Source organism: Thermobia domestica, chromosome 10, assembly GCF_964235325.1.
Source record: "Thermobia domestica chromosome 10, izTheDome1.hap1.1, whole genome shotgun sequence".
In the NCBI taxonomy this organism is placed as follows: Eukaryota; Metazoa; Arthropoda; class Insecta; order Zygentoma; family Lepismatidae; genus Thermobia; species Thermobia domestica.
Genome location: NC_137463.1, coordinates 169,975,815 through 169,995,410, shown reverse-complemented (window position 1 = coordinate 169,995,410; position 19,596 = coordinate 169,975,815). Strand labels below are relative to the sequence as shown.

At 32.3% G+C, this 19,596-nt stretch overlaps 1 protein-coding gene across 1 annotated transcript in view; it reads left to right on the top strand.

Annotated features, from left to right (window-relative positions):
- The window catches only part of LOC145662838 (uncharacterized), a gene marked incomplete in the record, with an annotated part of 50,178 nt that extends 31,201 nt beyond the window's left edge, over positions 1-18,977 (top strand). The window contains 3 exon segments of the mRNA XM_081728754.1: positions 5,139-5,314; positions 12,514-13,135; positions 14,797-18,977. Coding sequence (XP_081584880.1) covers positions 5,139-5,314; positions 12,514-13,135; positions 14,797-14,973 — 975 coding nt within the window.
- Positions 18,978-19,596: the final 619 nt, after the last annotated feature.

Genomic DNA, 19,596 nt, shown 5'->3' with positions numbered 1-19,596 from the left:
TGGGACTGGTCCACGGATATTCCATTCAGTAAGTTCAGTCAGTAAATACCCATTTTTATTATAGAGTTATATTTGTTCTATGTCAAAATATGCATTTCTGAGAAAATTAAGCGCTAGGTATTTCTGAGAAAATTACATTGTAGGAATTATGCAGAATAGTAAATCAGTGGTGACATAAATTTTCAACAGGATATACTAATTAATCTCCCTCCTTCAAATCTAATCTCAAAACTAACAATATTAATTTAGCATCGACTACAGGGTAGTAGCGTTAAGTTATTTCAACTACTTTTGAATTTATTTTAAGGCTTTGAAACAGAGTCAATAGGGCTATAAAAATTTCCCTAGTGACACCGAGGAAGAACCTTGGTAAACTCCTCTGTCGAAATATTTATCCATGAGAGATCGACCCATACTATCTTCCGAATGTGAAGTCGATATTCTACCGGTGAACTTTGGCCATTTGGTGTGGGTGTGAAGCAGGGCCTAAAATTCAACGAAATCACAGCTCCACACTGGTAAAAAATTTTATATAGTATAGAAAAACTAGTTTAGTCAGCATTTGTTTTGACATATAATCAGTGTTCTGTCCAGTACATCATGTTTACCTGCGACTAAAAATATTATTATTATTATTATTATTATTATTATTATTATTATTATTATTATTATTATTATTATTATTATTATTATTATTATTATTATTATTATTATTATTATTATTATTATTATTATTATGTAGGAAAATTTGGCATCCAGAGCAAACGAAATTAAAGGCACATTAGGATACATATTTAATTGTATTATACTAAACCATAAAATACAGGAAAGGACGTAGAGAGGAAACATCTTGGCATATTTCTTCCTCGTTGGCAGCAACACGATCGCATTACTAAGTGAAAGTCAGATGGTGCGAGGGTGTTTCCTCTCGACGTTTCTTCCATTGTGCGCTTGTTTCAATGGAGACACAAACAACCCCTGTTTCTATGTGAAATTTTTCAGATGAACCCCGTTGGAGATATTCACGATACACCACTGGTGTCGCTACTATTTTTATTGCATTCTACACATACGATTTGGTAGTTCAAGTGTTTGTTTGACGGCTCTATGTGCATTATTAGCTGAGATAAAGGCCTGCTACGGGTAGTCAGATACAAGTCTGCAACAATGCTTCTAGTGGCTAAATGGGAAAGCATATAATAAAGTTTGTCCTCTAAAAGTTGCATTACATTTAATGTCCTTTCGAACGATTCCAACAGTTATACCACTTTCCATTGCAAATTTTGAAGTTGCCCCCCATTGAAGGTATTCACGAGAAGCCACTGGTCTCGCTACTATTTTTACTGCATTCTACACATCCGATTTGGTAATGAAATTTTTTGTTTGAAGGCTTTACGTGCAGTATTAGCTGCGATAAGGCCTGGTACATTCTTTTTGAATCACCAGAACTATATATATATATTTATATATACAGTGGCGTAGCATACTTTTGCGCCCCCCCCCCCCCCCCGCAAAGTATAGAAAAGGGGCCCTAGTTGTAAAGCCGATAGAAGAAAGATTGAAGTTCTACTTCTTTAAATCTTTAATCATCGCAAGACTTCGGGGCCCCCTAGTCTACAACATTCTACTTACTCCCCATTATCACTGCAGCATACACAAAACGATGGAAAGTAATGACGAAGAAACAGAAACAGATGTTACGTTTCTTATATTAATAGGCGTAACTATTTTCAGGGATCTCTCCACGTGGGGCGTCGTTTTCCGTACTTAGCATCGCCGTGACGCCGCCCTACACTAAAATTCCGCCCTGCACCTTACCCACACTTAAAATTGCTGCGTTAATACGTGAAAAGAACAAAAATACTCCAAGTTGGTGAAGTACTTCTCCACTGACAAGACCATGTACTCTTTTCCCCAACATGCCCAACTTGGCTCAAATTTACTGCGCTATAGGCTACTGCCTACGGTACCTGTTCATACTGCTGACTGTGAGCTGGATTTCTCAAAACCGGGTAATATTTAGTCAGTAGTGGGTGCCCACACTAAGGAATTCCTGGAGGGATCCCTGTATAATTTTGCTGAGGCTTTGAATTCCAATGTTCCATATAAAAATAAATAGACCTAATGTCCAACGCCCAGCAACATGGAAAATTGAATATCCTATGCTGCTTGTAAGCACAAAGTACCGGTAAATCAATTAGTTGAGAACCATGTATCAGGTGTCGTGTCTGCAGGCATAAAGACGAACTAAAGGAACATTGGCTTGCCTTTTGTTTCTTTATTTCCTTCCTCTGTTCCATTTTGTTATTGTTCCTAAAGTAATGAAATTACTTTACCAAAGACAAGAATGCATCGTCACCAAACAGCGATCACTGATCTATAGACAAAAGAATTAACCTGGGCCGGCTAGTGAGATTTTTTCCCATGAAACTTACGAACGGATAATATTTCGTGGGTTATGATTGGTTATTGAGAGTCTACAGTGCTTCGGCTAAATTTTTGGCGGTTATTGTTGTATGTTATCTCTGGTAGTACATATTTCTATAACGGATTCAAAGGATCGTGTAATTTTTATCTACAAAACAACACATTTCATTATATTGGAAAAGTGTAATGTCCTATTGAAACAACAAATAAACGTACAGTTAGTTGCATATTTTAAAACTATATGAATGCAACCGAAAACGTTTGAAACTAAATATAGTTAAAAAGTTCCTTCACCTCAAAATTGGCAATGGTTTTTCCTGCCATCTAGGAGACACCTATACGTATTAATTCTGGCTTAATGTCATATACTGGCAGTTATATGGAATTGAGTAACCCATTGCATAATGAATGTATTGAATTAGTAAGACTTAGTTTGACACACTAAACGCATTTAAATACATAATCCGAGAAAAGTAAGGTACTCACATTAATACCACTCCACACTTTAAGAATTACAGTTCCACACTCCTTTCCTTCAGTTCCACTAGGTGTGGAGTACTCCACTCAATTTTAGGCCCTGGTGTGAAGTGTTTTTGTATTTGAATTCACGTCAAATTCTAAATACTAGTGAAGGTAAAAAAACGAAAGACAGAAAAAGGCCATGTATACTTCTTTTGCTGTAAGGTGTCCCGATTGAAACGCCTGTTTTAACAGTTTGATATTAGGGAAAGAAAAATACGTTTCCTCATTTTGCTTCAAAGAGTGTTCATTTCATCATTTTAATGAAGTAAAGGCAAATTCATTACTCAGTTTTAGAGCTCAAGGGTGAAAGTAACCTAAAACAATTGAACTACGGGCAGATCCAAACAAGACGCAGTTGTTCCGGGCACCAGCAAACTAATCTGTGTAGATGTAGATGAAGGGGGTACTAATCGCAAAATTTGCCCTGGGCACCAAATGTCTAGTTTGTGACTGATTAGGCTACCATGTTTTTAGAGCGTGAAACTGGGACATTTTTATAAAATATTAAGAATACATGATAATTATTAGCAATTTAATTTAAAATGAAACTTAATATTCAAGAGCAAGGCTTAAAATTTAAAGTGGGCTGGGACGACAAATCAGTGTCCTGTTAAAGTTTAGTTCCTGTTTCTGTGAGATGTTTGCCTCTTAAGAACATTTGTCCTTGTTCATTACTTTTTACTTTATTATTATTATTAACAGTTTATCTACCAAACAACTATTTATATTATTATGCGGTATTAAACCAAATCTGGAATTCATTTACTTATTTATTTATTTCCATCATTCCATCCAGCAAATTAGTGTGATCTGTAAAAGAGGAAATATCTTCGGGCTGCTAAAATTTGAGATGACCGGTGTATGCTATAATTTTGAGCTTCGCCTTATCTCAAGTAGATGCAGACATGTCGGAAGGTTTGATTCTTGTAGATTCACTAGTTGAAACCCTGTCGAAGATGAGGTTTGGAGAATATGACTCTCAACGAACAACATTGGAACAAATTTATCAAGAATGTTTGGAAATACAAAGAAAATGGTCTTGAAATTCCAGAACCGGAAACAGATAGAATATAGGGGTTCCTCGTGGAAACGAACTAGACATTCGCCATCGAAATATCACAAATTCATTTTGGATGAACCTCTTCCTTCATTGGAGGCAGAAAACGAATTTTCTAAAGATAATATACTAAGAGAAATTTTTCTGCCTACTATTGATAAAGCAATCACTATGACAGAAAAACGCTTTGGATCATGTAGCAAAATCATTAGACCAATCACCATGCTACATCCAAAAACGTGAAAACGTTCTAAACTACATTGTGGAGTCTATGGCCCAGTATTATGGAAGTGATCTGGAAATATTCAAATGTGAGCTCAAAATCCCCCTAAACACAAAAAAGTTGTATGAAGGTGAGAGAAAACCAAAGTTGATTCCTTGATGAATTTCTTTGCTCTTTGCGTCTACAGAAACTCATACCTAGAAACCTACAAACTAGATATCATCTCTGTGACTATATCAGTTTGTAGTGCTACATGTGAAAGGCCACTCTCATGTTTGAAAAGATTAAAGACATATACGTAATTCAATGACTGATGATAGGTTGAAAATCTTAGGATTACTTTATATTGAGAAGAAAATTGCTAAATCGTTGGATCTTGAGGTTGCTCATAAGTTTGCTGCTGCTCACAAGAATAGAAAGATACTCTCTTAAGTAGAGGCATGATCTTATAAGTTATTTTTTTACCTGTAAAAGTGTATTTCTCTGCTTCCACTTAAATCAATTAGCCACATATATTTCAAACGCCGTGATTAAATAAGTACTTACTTAAGAGTAAAATCATGAACAACAAAGATGAAAACATTCACCTTGAAAACACACACACACACACACACACACACACACACATATATATATATATATATCATATGTGTCTGTGTGTATTTATGTGAATAAAATTTTTCATTCATTGGAGATGGCCTTCTCAAAATTTTCTTGGGCCCTTCATTGCCCCCTCCCCTGAAAAATTCTAGCTACCCTACTGTCTCTCAAACTGAAGTACTGTATACTTAAGCTGGTTATAACATATTCTAATTAAAATATGTAAAATTACAATAAAATATGTATTGCAAATTAATATAATAATCTTGATGTTGAAATGTGAACTGAAAATAATATTTATATCTACAGGGTGGACTTTATCCAATTAAGGAAATATGTTTGGCCTTCTTATTGTATTATCCGCGAACAAACCTCACCAACTGTGTTAGTCGACCAACAGGACGCACTTTTCTTAAGGCATTAGGAATTGATCAATTGGAAGGCTTCGAAGATTATCTAGAGTCAGAAGAGGAGAAAAATGAGTTGTAAGTAGAGCATTTCCTTTTAAGATCAATTAATCTCTTCCAAACTACTTAATTGTGTGCAATAACAGCAAAAGTAATGTCATATTCATCGATTTTGAACCTTCCTTGATTAACAAGAGAAAAGATTATAATATTTACTTTGTTTCGAAAGGTATTTTGAAGACGACAGTACTGATAATAATTTGACGTAAGACTTTCAAAAGTGGGTGTGAGTCTTTTATTATTATTATTATTATTATTATTATTATTATTATTATTATTATTATTATTATTATTATTATTATTATTATTATTATTATTATTATTATTATCTGATCCATAATTCCCCCCCCCCTGCACTGGATCTGCTCAAGCCTTTGGCTATTGACAGCGACAAAAGTGTTATCTGTAGTGCAATCTGTGGAACTTTTAGATTCCGCTATTTTGCCCAGTGCTTATTTTAAAGTTTATTCTGTAGCATCTAAATTTAACATCACCAGCTAATAAAAGGAGGTCGATTACTAAATCCAAATGCCACAAAAAGGGGTGACATTTAGAGGTCCTAAAGCACAGTCTTAAATTGTAGAAGTCCTGCCTTTAGGACTAGTGCTGCTAAGTGATTTCTGGACTTTTGCAGTTTGTGACTTGTGCATATTCTTAAGAATTGGCTTGATGTCTTTTAGGACTTCTGCAGTTTTGCACTTTCTATTCATTTGCTCTCATTCTCTAAGTCGCCACAACCATACAGAACTACGATAATAAAGCAATACCACAGTGCGTTTATGAATGCTGTTAATAGAAAACGACAGGTATACTAAAGTTATTTTTATTTTCATTATTTATTTATTTATTTATTCTGGTGTTTTGGATAAATTGAAAAATAAGAATTCTTGGTTCATTGTAATAAAATGCACTTTATCCATATTCAGGGTATTAAGATAGATATTTGTTTAACATAGATCTTGTCAATCCCTCTCCGACTTCGTAAAGAGATTTCCAAACCCTTTCTTACCAAGAGGGTGTATATTTTACGTAAGATGCCCAGAGGGTACATATATTTTACGTATATTTTACGGTCACTGGACTGTACCACCAGAAATACGGAGTTTTATCAGAAAGCTAAATGTTTTGTCCTCTATCTTACATTGTCACAGAAAATATTAGCAGTGAACATTAGCTAAACATCTTTCAAAGGAAACAGTACCGTATTCCCTTTATTGAGATATCTCTATTTTCAGAAATGTTTGCAATTTATAAATTATGAACAGGCCTATATAGCTTCACTCAGTCCTATATGAAGATCTTATACTGCCTATATGAAAATCTTATACTGCAAATTACAAACTTTATATTCTTTTTTTTTTTAAAAAAAAAAAAAGTAGCGGTTTTTTTCTACTTCGTTCTCCTTGCTTCTGTTATATTCCGAGCATAAGTGCAGTACCAGTGCCATAGGGCGTTTATTACGACTAACGCACTCTAGGATTTAAATGCACGCATATTATTTTGAAGATTTTGCAGTTTAGCACTTACGCATACTTTTAACCCGTTAACTACCATGATTCCCATTTGGAGATTTTTTTTTTTTTTCTTGTGGGAAACATCTTTTGTCATGTGAAAGTGCTAAGCATCATTTGTGATGATTCTCATTTGGTGAACGTAAGAAGTATACAATCAATTTCATAAATTATTATTATTTTTTTTTTTTTTTACTTCTTATTGTTAAAGTTGAAATTTATCGTCCCTATTTCTTATAGTTATTACTGCTCTATATACATGAACATAAATTTGAAAGTTTGGCAGCAAATGATTTGATGTCTTTTAGGATTTCTGCAACTTTCTCTTTCATGTAAACAGTGAGCTCTTAGTTGCAAAACAACCTCAATCTAAGAATATTTCTTAACTAGAAGCAAAATCTTCAACTAGAAGTATTGAATGATTTTTGTTATGTTTATTTAAAAAAATAAATAAATAAAAAATAAAACACCTATACAAATACTATCCATAGCTGGAAGCTGAAGTGGTAGGGTTGCAAAAGATCACACTTCTTCCTACGACAAAGAATGACTTTCATCTATACCAACACGAAGAACAAATATGTATCTAGCTCTATAAAAATGATATAAATAAGTAATATAGTTATTTTCATGGCTTATTAATATTTACTCATGACATTTAAGTAATTTTAATTTTGGATGAAACATACCGAAAACTTTCTTTAAAAAATGTTCTTTAGATTGTTTTCTTCAAATATTATAATGCATTTTAAAAATATTTCTTCATAATGCATAATATTCTAAATGTCAATATAGGAGAAATATGAAAACATTGTTTAAAAAATGCATCTAACTGGGGAAATAAAGAAATATTTTTAGTTTTATTGAAATACATATAATTATACTAGAAGATTATAACTAATATATTTGTTACTATTTTCCACATAAATCGACCAATAGCATTCTCTGAAAAAGGAAAAAAATCAACATTTCACATTTGAAAATATTAAAAATTATTAAATGTTGCTTATAATGGTGCGATCAGCAAGAGATAATGTGCAACTTGTTTCAAAGTACATTTCTTACGTGATACTGATTTAATCCAAGCATTAGAGACTGGAAGTAAGCCAATTTTACCTATCTACGACTGAAGGATCACAAATCATTAACGAAGCGTTCGTAAATCATAAATTTTAAAATTTAATTTTTAAACATTTTATCTTATTCATGTAACAGAAATTTAAAGAATAGAAGAATACATATATCACCTTAGAAACTGAATAAAAACTTCTACTTAAATTCAATAATGTATAGCTATACTTTGTATAGCGTTTATATATGTCATAACAGGAGTTTGACTTCTCGATGTTGAGAATATAACGAAGAGCAATTCAGTAAGAAAACAATGGTAAAAGGTTACTTTCACGTTTCTTATATGCTCATCTATACGACAATTATAACATCCATAATGAAATTGACTGTTTGCCGTAGAATCAATGTAATTTGTCTTGATCTTGATTCAATTAATTTCCAGAATAATTGATACTCTCTACTAGTTACTAGTACCTTCTAACATACGGGGAAAAGTAAAAAAATTACACGCACTTTCACAATAATTATCTTTAGAGTTTACGCACTGACGTCTGCTCTCGGTGTTACAATGTCATCCTCTTGTGGTGATGCTAGAAGAGTTTGATCTAGAATGCTCAATTTTTTCTTTCTTCAATTGCCGAGAGAATACGATCGCTTTGCTGCTAGTGTGCGCCAGGAAAGAACATAGGAAAGTGATCCTATTTTTCAGGTCTGAAGATGTTCCAGGAAATTGAAATTTATCAGAAACTTTCAACATAGATTGGGACAGCGCTGAACTGCGTAGAAGGGTATACTATTGGATACAGAATGTTAAAAGTTGTAGTGGAGTATTATATCTGGCAACATTGTGAAAAGTTTAAAAAAAAATTGACTGAAATGATCCTTAGCAGTTCTGCAGAAGGTAGAGAAAAGGAGAAGTCACTGTACAGGTAGTAATTGTAATTTTGAAGACATTCAGTCAATTTGTATGGTTTTGGTCTTGTTTGTGGAATTATATACTAACGTGTGACGTTTAATGAAAAATAGTCAAAGGATAGAAAGTTGTGTTTTGATTTTTAAATACAAATTGCTTTGACAGACTGTTACATTCTGGCACACCAGCGTGAGGCGCGAAAAAAGGAAGAATCATGGATAAATTAGTAAAGGCTAGGAAACCTGTGCAGATATCGTTTTCAAAGGCATATAATAGCTTAGTGGCTGAATGTGGAAAGGACAGTGTAAATGTGGAAAGTGTCAAGCTATATTTTACGAAGTTGGAGAGACTTATAACCGAATTGTCAACCTATGATGAAAATATACTTGAACTGTTTAGTAACGGCTGTTGTTTAGTGATACAAGTAAAAAAGTGAAGCACGTTACATGCAAGAGTACAACAACGTGGAAAGTGACCGGGAAATGTTCGACGAAGCGCGTGTAAAACATGAGAACATTTTGAAAAAAGTAGCTGCTTCTATCAGTTCAGGTGGTCATACAGGTAAAAGGAAACTTAAATTACCGAAAATTGAGTTGAAAACTTTCAGTGGGGAAATAAGTGAGTGGATAAGTTTCTGGAGTCAGTTTAAGCGAATTCACAACAATGATGAAATCGAGAAAGAGGACAAGTTCCAATACCTGCTACAAGCGATTAGCACTGGTAACAGAGTATGGGACGTAGTGAACAGTTATCCACCAACAGCCGATGATTACGATAAAGCTATAGAAAGTTTATGCAATCGTTTTGGTAGGGAAGAATTGTTGATAGAGTACTACATATGTGAACTGTTAGGACTTGTTATACAGAATGTTTCGAATGACAAAAATAAGTTAAAATTGTATTCCTTATATGATAAACTTGAGTCATATTTACGTGCTCTGGAATCAATAGGTATGACAAGTGAAAAATATGCAGCTATGTTATTCCCCTTGGTAGAATCTTGTTTGAGGGTTTGGTTAAGGCATTCAGCAACTACCAGTGTAAGTGATAGTAATGCAAATACATATAGTGAGAAACTAAAACAGTTGTTACAGTTTCTGAGAAATGAAGTGGAGGGAGAAGAACGGATTGCATTTGCTCAAGCTGATTTAAAGTGAAGCAAACTTCCGTGGTGAATTTTAAAACAGAATAAAGAAGAAAAAAGGGTGCCTACTGTTAATAATCTGTTTTCTGGACAAAATCAGGTAAAAAAAAAGGACAAACAATGTGTTTTTGTGAGGCGTATCATTTACCACAAAACTATGAAAAGGCCAAAAGTATGAACCTGGAAGAGAAAAAGAAACTGTTAATGCAGCAAAAGTGTTGTTTTCGGTGTTTGAAACCTCACAAATACACTGCCAAGAACTGTACGTTTAATGTTGTTTGTTTTTGTGTAAGGGAAAACATTTTTCGGTTTTGTGTTCAGAAAAAATTAGAAAACAAAACAAAATTCATTACAACATAACGTAACGCTAACGAATCAAAATGGTAGGGATGGGTTTCTCCTACAAACACTTAAGTTAAAATTGAAAACAAACGGGAAAGAATGTGTAGTGCGTGCACTTTATGACAGTGGTTCACAGAGATCATATATCTCTAAGCGAGTAGTGGAAATACTGGGTTGTCAAAAAATATGTACTGAAACTTTAGAACATGTTCGAAACTTTTGTTTGGTGGTGTCAAAACACAAAAGGAGTCATTTAACAAATATAGTATACTTGTAGCTGATGTTATTGACAATTATTCGTGTAGGATGGAAGTTTTAGAGAAACCAGTGATTTGCGGTGAGATAAATTCTCTTAAACGTCGACTTTGGTTAAAAGAACACAATTGAGAGATATATTTCGTAGTGAGTATCTAAGTCAGTTAGTACTGAAGCAAACCGGAAAGAAAACTTGTCGAGAAATAAAAGAAGGAGACGTTGTAGTTGTTGGAAGTGACAATAAGAGAAGACTACACTGGTTTAGGAAAAGTTACAAAGATGTTCCCTGGGAAGGATGGCGTTGTAAGAGTAGCTAGGATTAAGACTGAGAGTGGAGAAATTATAAGACCTGTTCAGCGGTTGTACCCCTTGGAAGTGAGTTTTGTTCAAACCGAAGAAGATGTTGTGCAAGCGAAAGATGAAGAGGAATGTCCGTCTAAAAACTTCAATTTAGGTAAAGTTGAAGAAAAGGGTGGACGTGTTGTCACAACAAGAAAGGGTCGAAAGGTGAAGATACCTGTACGGTACTTAGTGTGATTTTGTTTTGATTTATTTGACATAAATCAAAAGGTGGGAGGATGTGAAGTATTGTATCTGGCAACATTGTGAAAAGTTTAAAAACATTTGACTGTAATGGTCCGTAGCAGTTCTGCAGAAGGTAGAGAAAAGAGGAAGTCATTGTACCTGTAGTAATTGTAATTTTGAAGACATTCAGTCAATTTGTATGGTTTTCGTCTTGTTTGTGGAATTATATAGTAATGTGTGACGTTTAATAAAAAATAGACAAAGGATATAAAGTTGTGTTTTGATTTTTAAACACAAATTGCTTTGACAGACTGTTACAATTGTCGAATAAGCGTAACCTACGAAGAAGGAGCAGGATATCTGTCAGCCTCCACTACTAACTCGACCGCTACAACAATGAAGACGACGAATGTTTTAGTAGAATAGTCAAAGGAGATGAACCAGAATTCAAATGGTGAAATGTGGAGTGTAAACACACAGGATCAACAACAGAAAATAACTCAAGACAGACTTTCCTGAGAAAGATATTGCTAATCGTGTTTGGGGCTCAAAAGACTCTATACTGGAAAGCTACCTGGAATAAGAGTGTACAGTTAATATTACAAGATACAGTGATTTGCTGGCCAATAATTTGATGGCAATGACTTACACCAAACAACGGGATTCATTATCGAAGATAGTATTATTACATGACCATTGCCCACTGTTTTTTCTTGGTGCATATTGCCAACGGAGCGATTGTGTTCTGTCTACAATAGAAAAAAGCAAATGATCAAGATAAACTGTCATAGCATTACTACAATATAATGCCAGGAACTAATAACAGTATATTAATTATCATAATATTCGAGGACAGAAGACAGCTTGCACAGCATAAAGAGAGTTGATGAGTTAACGTCCCTTTCAGCAGCGAGGCTATATGAGACAGGACCTATTAACGTGGAATCCGAACCACATGAGGTCTTGCCGTGAATCGAACCCGGGTCTCTCACGAGAAAGACGCGTATGTTAACCGCTTAGCCACGAGGGAGCTCCATAAAGACAGTTGTAGCGATAGTATGAATATTTTTTGACTTTCAATTTTGTTAGCTTCTATTAATTCTTAAATTGTTTAATTGCACTCGTTAGTTTTTGGAATGATCTTACTTAAGAAAACAAGCACTGTCTATATTTAGTATAGTGTAAGCACATTAAAAGTGGACTTGATATTCTATTGTGAAATTATATTTTAGATACTCTGTCTCGAATATCTAAAATATAATTTATTTGGAAATTACATACATTTTGTTTGAACAATTAAATTTGTACAATGTATCAGATATTGGTTTTGCATTATACTAAAATACGAGTAAAATTTAAAATTCATTCTTTAACAAATCTCAAATCTCTATATTAAAAATTTCTATTGCGAGATTATTTATAATAATTAAAAAATAATAAGCATTTTGCTTTATAGATATGGTACAACAACTGCTCCAATGTCAATGTCTGAAATGATGACACAACAATCAATGGGAATACAACAATCAACAGTGAAGCCTCAGAAACTTCCAGGAATGGAGGGGAATACTGTGTCAATAGACGACCAAGACGCTATGCCTATGGAAAGTGGCATGGCAACTGATATGCAGACAATGCCACCAACCACAAGTGCAAGTATGGCAGCTACAGAAACCACAATGTCCATGGCAAGGACCACAATGTCCATGGCAAGGACTACAATGCCTGTTGTTACTACAATGAAAGAAATGGAATCTTCTTCAGCTATGATGACGACAAATATGATTTCTTCTGAAATGGATGTGGAAATGATTTCTAAAAACTCTATAAGTCAAACTGAACTCAAAGTGGCAGCTTTATCTTTTAGTGAAAAGACTTATATCATGAACGAAGAATATATTAACATTTTGTTAGGTTTGAGAATTACCTCGCCAGAGGCTATTTATGGGAAATCTCTTGGACAACATATCACAGATCTAGACTGGAAAAATGACTCTGTTGTCATGCAAGTGCAAAAGATATTATTGGATGGCACATATCGTCCATATTGTGATACGGTTGGCATGAAACAACCGGAGGTAAGGAAATTAAGAATTGTAGTTTTTAAGTGATAAATAGTAAGTTGGTTAAATTACATATTTACACTGGATATTTCATCATTGCTATGGAATGGAGTTGGTTGTCACATTATTTATTATGCGCGTAGTACTTAACACGAAAATATGTTTTAAGTTGAAAAGGTAACCGTAATATTTGTTTACCATGAGCATAATGAATAAGTTAAGAATATTATGAAATATTAACAACAGTGGAAAGAGTTAGAAGCATACACTTAGAATTACGTACTTTGAGTTTTTGAAGTCTACAAAGTTTAAGACGTAAAAAATCATTAGGACGAAAAATTTTTAAATTATTAGAACGAAGGTTACTATGTCTTGAAACATGAGAATAAAGGAAACATTTACAAATTGTTACTCATTTCTCTGGTCAGACGCAATCCTCGTTCAGACAGCTAACGTGAAAAGAAAGAGAGATTTCGGAGGTAGTATAGGATTTCAATCGATTGCGGGCCGAACCTATAAAAAATAGAAGAGGATGAGGCACTATTAAATCGAAATAAATATTCTCATGGGGCTAGTTTCTGGTAATTTTGGATTGATGTGCCAAGTTAGTTTTATGTTTGCTTTTGTCTCATTTTTTTTTTTTTTTTTTTTTTTTTTTTTTTTTTTTTTTAGATATGCCGCTGTTTTGTTATGACAATATTTTAGAAATATTAATTTTAAAAACATCAATATTTGTCACTTCAAATCTATTGTATAGTTTGAAGTTTATATGCGATATATGTGGTCAAATGATCAGTCTATTCTTTCTCGAAAAATGATTTAGATATATATATACTTTAATCCTTTATTTTCTGCTTATTATTAAGTTTATTGCAAATATGAATTGACAAAATAGTTAGGTGGTTGTTCAGTTACTTGAAGCAAACTAATTCACAAACAAACTTTCATTAAACTTAAAACTACATGATCATGCCATCGAGATATGTTATGGATCTTATAATGATACAGTAAAATATTGTTTTTACTTTCACTTTATCTCTCTTTCTCTCTCTCTCTCTCTCTCTCTCTCTCTGTATATATATATATATGTAAAATTTAGTTTTACTAATATCGTCAATGAGAATACCATACCAACTGGATAGTTTATTTTAAGCAACAGACAATTAATAAATATTCTTGATAACATGAAAAATAACAACAAGCTGGTAAAACACTTAAGAGTCTTCATCCCGACGAAATTAAAATACCGCTAATTTTACAGTAATTATGTGATATCTTCAAATAGATAAAAGATAATTGAAATATGGAACAAGAGCGCCCTAGACAATATTATTTTGCGTGAGATACCGTTATCACAAGTCACCTAGTGGCTTTCTGTTTTCAGCTGTTTAGAAACGCGAAAATAAATGCCGATTTTCAAAATGGCTCGAAGTCGAAAGTAGATAAGTGAGTCGTGATAACGGTTTCTCATGTAAAATAATATTGTCTAGGGTGCTCTTGTTCCACATTTCGATTATCTTTTACCTATTTGAAGATATCACATAATTACTGTAAAATTAGCGGTATTTTGATTTCGCCGGGATGAAGACTTAATATTTTCAAGTGAGTTTAAATATTGAGACAATTCGTTCGAAGACTTTAATAATAATTTTCAAGGTATTGTTTTTATTTTGCAGGTACCTGTTACAGCCAAAATGTCTTCAATGGTAAACTTCGTTTCAATTGACAACACAAGCTGTGATGCATGGGAAGAAGCTAGAATGCGCAGTGCAGCTTCATCAATTATTATAACTTTATTTGTCTTTATATTGGACGTTTTGTGCATTAGTTGTTTTAGGTGGTTAGTTATTTGAAGTTATGAAATGTAAAATTGTATAAAATGGTAAAAATGTGAAAACTTGGTACATAAATTCAGTAAAAAAAAGATTTAAGTGTTTTGTATGAGAACTTGATTACATTCTAAATTACTTACAAGTACTGAGGAAGTGTACCTTTAGACGAAAGTGATACGAACTGAATTAAGTGTCTATAAAGGCATTTAGTTATAGTTTATTAACCGTTAAGCATTAATTCAACTTGTTTTCTTTTCGGTTAGCTATCGGACATACTAGAAAATAAAACAGAACATTTTCTATGTACACACGATTCTGTTCGTGCTCCTTACAAATTAATATTTGTTTTATTATAACGTAACCAGATGAGTCAATAAATTAGAAGCTTCCATTTAAAGATATTTCATGTGACGTAATAGTGGTAAAATACAGAAGATGAATATTTAGCTTACGATTATATTGTAAGGTTTTCGTACTGATACTTTATTTAAATTGTGGTATTTGTTTCTTTGTGAGCATGGAAGATAGATTTAATCTAAATTACTTCTTTTAATTACAAAAAAGAAGAAACTTCATATTAAATCATTGTTTCAAATTTAGTAAAAGAAACTACTACTAAAGTTTTGGTTCAATTTTAACAGAAATGCTATAGATTATTTATTGTTTCTTGTATCAATCAATTCACACCACAAAATTCAACACCATGCATGTATCTTAAGAGTGACAGGTAAAAATTACATTATTTTCCTTGTTTTCTGGACGAATCATATTAAAATGCTTAAAATGGGCTATAGGTAAATAATAAAAGTAACTGTATTATGCTTGTTTTGTTTAATATCTATTAAGATATATTTCAAGAACTTCTGTTCTCATCCTCGTTCACAATGTATATTGAAGAACTCATTCCTGATTGTAAATATTTAATGTGCAAAAATAAATATAAATCATTGTTAATAAATAACCATAAAAATATCAATCAAAATTATGATAAATATCAGCTGCAACAAATTTAGAATTACTTGTTCTCTTAGTATGGCAAAATTAAGAATTAAAAACAAAAAAATCTGGTCCATTACTGTATTTTAAGAAGAAAAAGTATACAAAACAGGAAAGAAAAGAAAAAACTTAATAACTGCACTAAGTGTAAAATAGTCGAAATTACCCTCCTTACCCCAAAATGATAAAACTGTCTATAAAATGAGGAGAATGAAGTGTAAATAATTGTATAGTACTGGTATATAGGCAACCACGTATACTTGTAAAGAATAATACACGCATCAATTAAAAACTGATAAAATGTTATAGTAATTTTCTTAATACTATCCATTACAAGATCAGATATGGTAACTCAAGCGATAGCTTACCCTTTTTTTATTTGTTTACTTACTTATTTTGAAGTTCATCATTTTCTGTGAAAAAAAAAATGACCTGAGAAGAAATATTACTTTAACTTAATTACAAATCACAAAAAATGGTTCAATTCACTATTCATAAGTGCAACCTCGGATATGTCCCGTCTTGTGGCTAAGAAGCCTGCTTTCTGTGCATATTATTCCAGATTAGAGGTGAGGGTATTTGTCTTGGATTCAAACCGAGTAGTGATTAAAGTCTCTGTACTAGGTTCAATCTCTTATAACCTCGGTGATAAATATGAATCAATCTGATGTAAAATGAATCGGTAAAATTCGATCAACCAAGCGGACGTATAGTCTAGTAAAAAGCAGTAGATACATTTTTTAATGAATGGTTATGGCAACACTTTATTCTCACTGAAGAAGGAGTCAGGTATGATCTCAAGAATGTGATATAAAATAAAATCTTCGAGGAAAGATAAAGAAAGAGAACAACTATGAATGGACTATATTTTATGTGCTGGAATGTAAATGGATATGAATTACATGTGCTGTGTATTTCGAGTGTTCTTCTGTTTGAAAAAGATATCATTTTCTTTGTATAAACCACTTTTATTACTTTTATTTTTCTTATTATATAATGAATATTCACATTGACCTAAGTATATGCCCCCACATGATTTCAAGAAAATCAGAAACTTGTGAGTTGAAAATCATATCAAGTAGAAACAAGAAATCAGACATTACAAAAATGTTCTAGATCTAGTAAGAAAAAGTAAAATAAAATGTATTAATATACTTACAGACGCTTAGAATTATCATATTTTACATCATATATTGTATCTGATATGAGCAAACTAAAGTTTAAACGTTTAAAATTGATTCGTCGAGTTCCAAAACGGCTCTTGTCTATTTACAGCAGATCCCAGAAAACTCTTTTAAAAAATGTAGAATCTGTATGTTTTGTAGAGCTGGGAATACTTCAGCGTGTTCATGTGAAAAACTTGAACATCCTCAAATATTTTCAGTTCTACAAAACGCATCGATCCTACAGTTTTGCTTTTTTTTTTTTTTATTTGATATAAATAGAAAGAGTCGTTTAGGAACTGGACGACTCAATTCCAAGTTTTATGTAATTGTGGGGTTGCACACATTTGATACAATGTTGAATTTCCATTCGATATTGTTTCAGGGAAAAAAAAAGGAATTAAAAAAAATGAAAAGTACTGTGCTTTAGTACCAACATCATCAGTATCAATTTTGGATGAAAATATCGATTAAATTTCACTCCTCTTTTTTATCCTCATTTGCTATAGAATTATCTGAATAGTGGGTATTATGTAACAAACATAAAACTCGTAAAAGCCATATCATTTTGCTCACTTCAGGAAAAGTACTCAGCGTTTTAAGTCTGAATGAAATTCATTTCAAGAGACAAAGGTTGTGGAATGTATACGAGGATAAGTAATCAATATACATAATTTTTTGTTACTCTACTTTAGTATATTGTATAGAGAGACAAGGGTCTTTCATTTATAAATATACTCTTCTCTATATATAAACTCTATGGAATTATCTATCTGAGAAAACAAACAAATGAAAAAAACATATATGAGTCACGAAAGTTATTTTTAAAAAACTATTTGATCGTGTACGAGACCTCTAGATATTTTGTACACTTTTTATTATACAGAAACTCAAGTTATTATAGGGGAAAATTAGATACAACGTATAATGGAAAAATGTGATCGTGGTCTATGGGTGCAATACATGTTAACTTCTGTTTGGCTATCACGTACTTAAAATGTAAATACAAGTTTTATCGTGCAAGAGAAAAAGTTCTTGCGGGAGTTTAGCTGCTCAGTATTTTCTTAAAAGTAAGTTAACTAGCGTTTCTCCAGGAAGACATATTAGGTCATACTTCCAACCATAAAGTATAAAAAATTGCAAAGAACAATGTTAGAAGCGTGAAAAAGTATTTAACAAAGTTTATTATTCTGACATTTCACTATAGAAATTCACTCAATAATACATATCTGGAAATAATTTTCGAAAAGTACATTATGCTAAAATGATAGGGTGATTTAGAAATCTCATAATATAATGTTTATTTCAGTGTTTGTGCTCTGTTAAGCTTTCTATTTTGCCTGTTTAAATGTCATATCAGTGGTACACTTTATCAAGCTTATTGCAAACACTTCTTCTTGACTGTACCTGTAAACAATAACAAAGTTGCTTTAATCCACTAATCGAAATCAACTGGAAAAGAGTTACTCTAAGCACGTGCTTTTCTCAATAATTTCAGAGCAAAATTCTAATTTGTGTCCAATCTTCTCTGGCGTCGAGAGAACACAATTCTTTGTATGTTATCGATTTTGTTTCTTAAATTGGTTTGAATTAAGTTTATATATATATATATATATATATCTTAAAAGTAAAGATTATGTGCAAACTCTTATACAGATTGGTTGGTAATACTATTGGTGGCCTTAGTTTCTAGCAACTCCGTCCGTGTTTTTGCTACGTAATCTAAATTATGTATGGGCTTTCAAAAGCATGCCATAAATGTAGAGCATTGCTTGTAAATAAACGCTTATTTCAATGATTTAGAGTCATATATTTAAATCCTATTGTTAAAGAATATTGTTGTAGTTCACATATTTTGTTACTTTATTCGAGTATAAATTTGAACTATATTGTAATTTAAAGATTGTAATAAAATTATATTCTTTGATTATATTTATGCATTTATTTTAGTAACAAATTTGTAGTTTTAAAGTACAGTCTTTATTTGTGTGTGTGTGAATATATTGTGTATTCACATTGTACTAATTTTCAATTATAAATGAAAAATACTGTTTCTTTTCACTATTAACTGTTTAGCATGCTGTTAACATTGAGTGTATTCTTAGAACAATGTGTTCGATCGTGTTTTTGTGGAATCTTGGAGACTTCCAAGTTCTTAAAAATTTTCCGGAAGTCTATGTGGTAAACTTAAACTTTTCACTGAGTCAACTAACTACTCATAGATAGAAACAAAAACAAATACTTTTTTTTCTAACTAAAAACTAATTTTTTAAAAATCAATTAACACTCGTGTTTGGGAAGAAAGTGGTGAAATTTATTTATCTTTACTTACTTAGAAGATTTTGGTTATAAGTTTTATGTAGCGCTCTCTTTAATTAATTAAAAAAATAGTTACTTTTGCAAATAAGCAAAATTTGAATTTTAAACTATTTAGCAGTAAACGATACTAAAACGTTTAAGAAACTGCTCTAGACAGATTCGACAA